The 1212-nt window shown below is 41.7% G+C and overlaps 1 protein-coding gene across 1 annotated transcript in view; it reads right to left on the reverse strand.

Moving 5' to 3' along the window:
* Window positions 1-1090, reverse strand: part of LOC101855202 — a 3277-nt gene extending 2187 nt beyond the window's left edge. The window contains exons 1-2 of the mRNA XM_005103718.1: window positions 911-1090; window positions 96-240 (exon numbers count right to left, since the gene is read on the reverse strand). Of these exons, the coding sequence (XP_005103775.1) occupies window positions 96-240; window positions 911-1090 (325 nt within the window). The remainder of the gene's footprint in view (window positions 1-95; window positions 241-910) is intronic.
* Window positions 1091-1212: the final 122 nt, after the last annotated feature.

The following is a 1212-nucleotide window of genomic DNA, read 5'->3' on the forward strand; positions in this document are numbered from 1 at the left end:
CTCTCTCTCTCTCTCTCTCTCTCTCTCTCTGTCTCCCTCTCTCACACACACACACACACACATATTCGCACACACACACAAACTAGTAGACCCACCCTGCAAACACTGGTTGTGATACTGGTCTGCCTGCTGATAGTAAGACTGCATCTTGTGAGTGATGATGTCCGCGAACTGCTCAAACGTCTCCTGAAGGGCCTGGGGTCGAGTCACGGCATGGGCGCCTTTTTGCCGGTAAAACACCTGTGGTCAGATAGACGAACGATGGACATGATCTGTTAAGGTTTATATTTTTTAGCTTTTGTAAGAGTTTTACTGCACTTGCAGCACAATTAGGTTATATAAGTTCCGAAGACTAGAGGTTTTACTAGATAGGTGTGTACAAAGAAAAGGAGGAGAGATAAGGACGATAGACGTTTGATAGAAAAGAAGGAGAAAACCACATCAGAGCATTCGCCAACCACCTAAAGATAGGATCATCATCATCATGATGATCATCATCATTATCACCATCATCAAATGCTAGATCCATGACAGGCGTTTGTGATTATGGTTCTTCATTCTTTTCTCTGCTCGGATGCTCTAAAAAAAACGACATTATCCTGATCTTTCCCCATCACCCACATGTTAAAGCTCTCTAAGTAGGTTACTCTGAGTCTACCCCTGCCTAGTCTGCTTTCACTTTTGCCAGTAAAAGTTCTACTGTAATCAAAATAACAACAACAACAACAACAACAACATCAGAAAACAACAAATACAACAACAACATCATCAAAAAACAACAAATACAACAACAACATCAAAAACAACAAATACAATAACAACAACAACAAAAACAACAACATTAACAACAACAACAACAACAACAACAACAACAACAACAACAACCACAACAACACCAATCAGCAACTACCTCGGCAGTAGTCAGCAGACCATCTAGAGCGTCCCTGAGTGTCCGTGTGATCATGGCCAGGAAATGTTTCTCCTCCGCCTCTGTCTCTCCCTCCTCAGGCTTCTCTCCAAACACCATGTACTTCTTGTCAAACTTGGCTGGCTTGCTGATGCGTCTATGTCTGTGAGAGAGAAAGATCATCGTCGTCGTCATCATCATCATCATCATCATCATCATCATCATCATCATCATCATCATCATCATCATCATCATCACCATCATCATCATCAACATTGCAGAAATAAAAGTGGAGAAGTGAATGA

This window comes from Aplysia californica, unplaced genomic scaffold (assembly GCF_000002075.1).
Source record: "Aplysia californica isolate F4 #8 unplaced genomic scaffold, AplCal3.0 scaffold00387, whole genome shotgun sequence".
NCBI classification, from domain to species: domain Eukaryota; kingdom Metazoa; phylum Mollusca; class Gastropoda; order Aplysiida; family Aplysiidae; genus Aplysia; species Aplysia californica.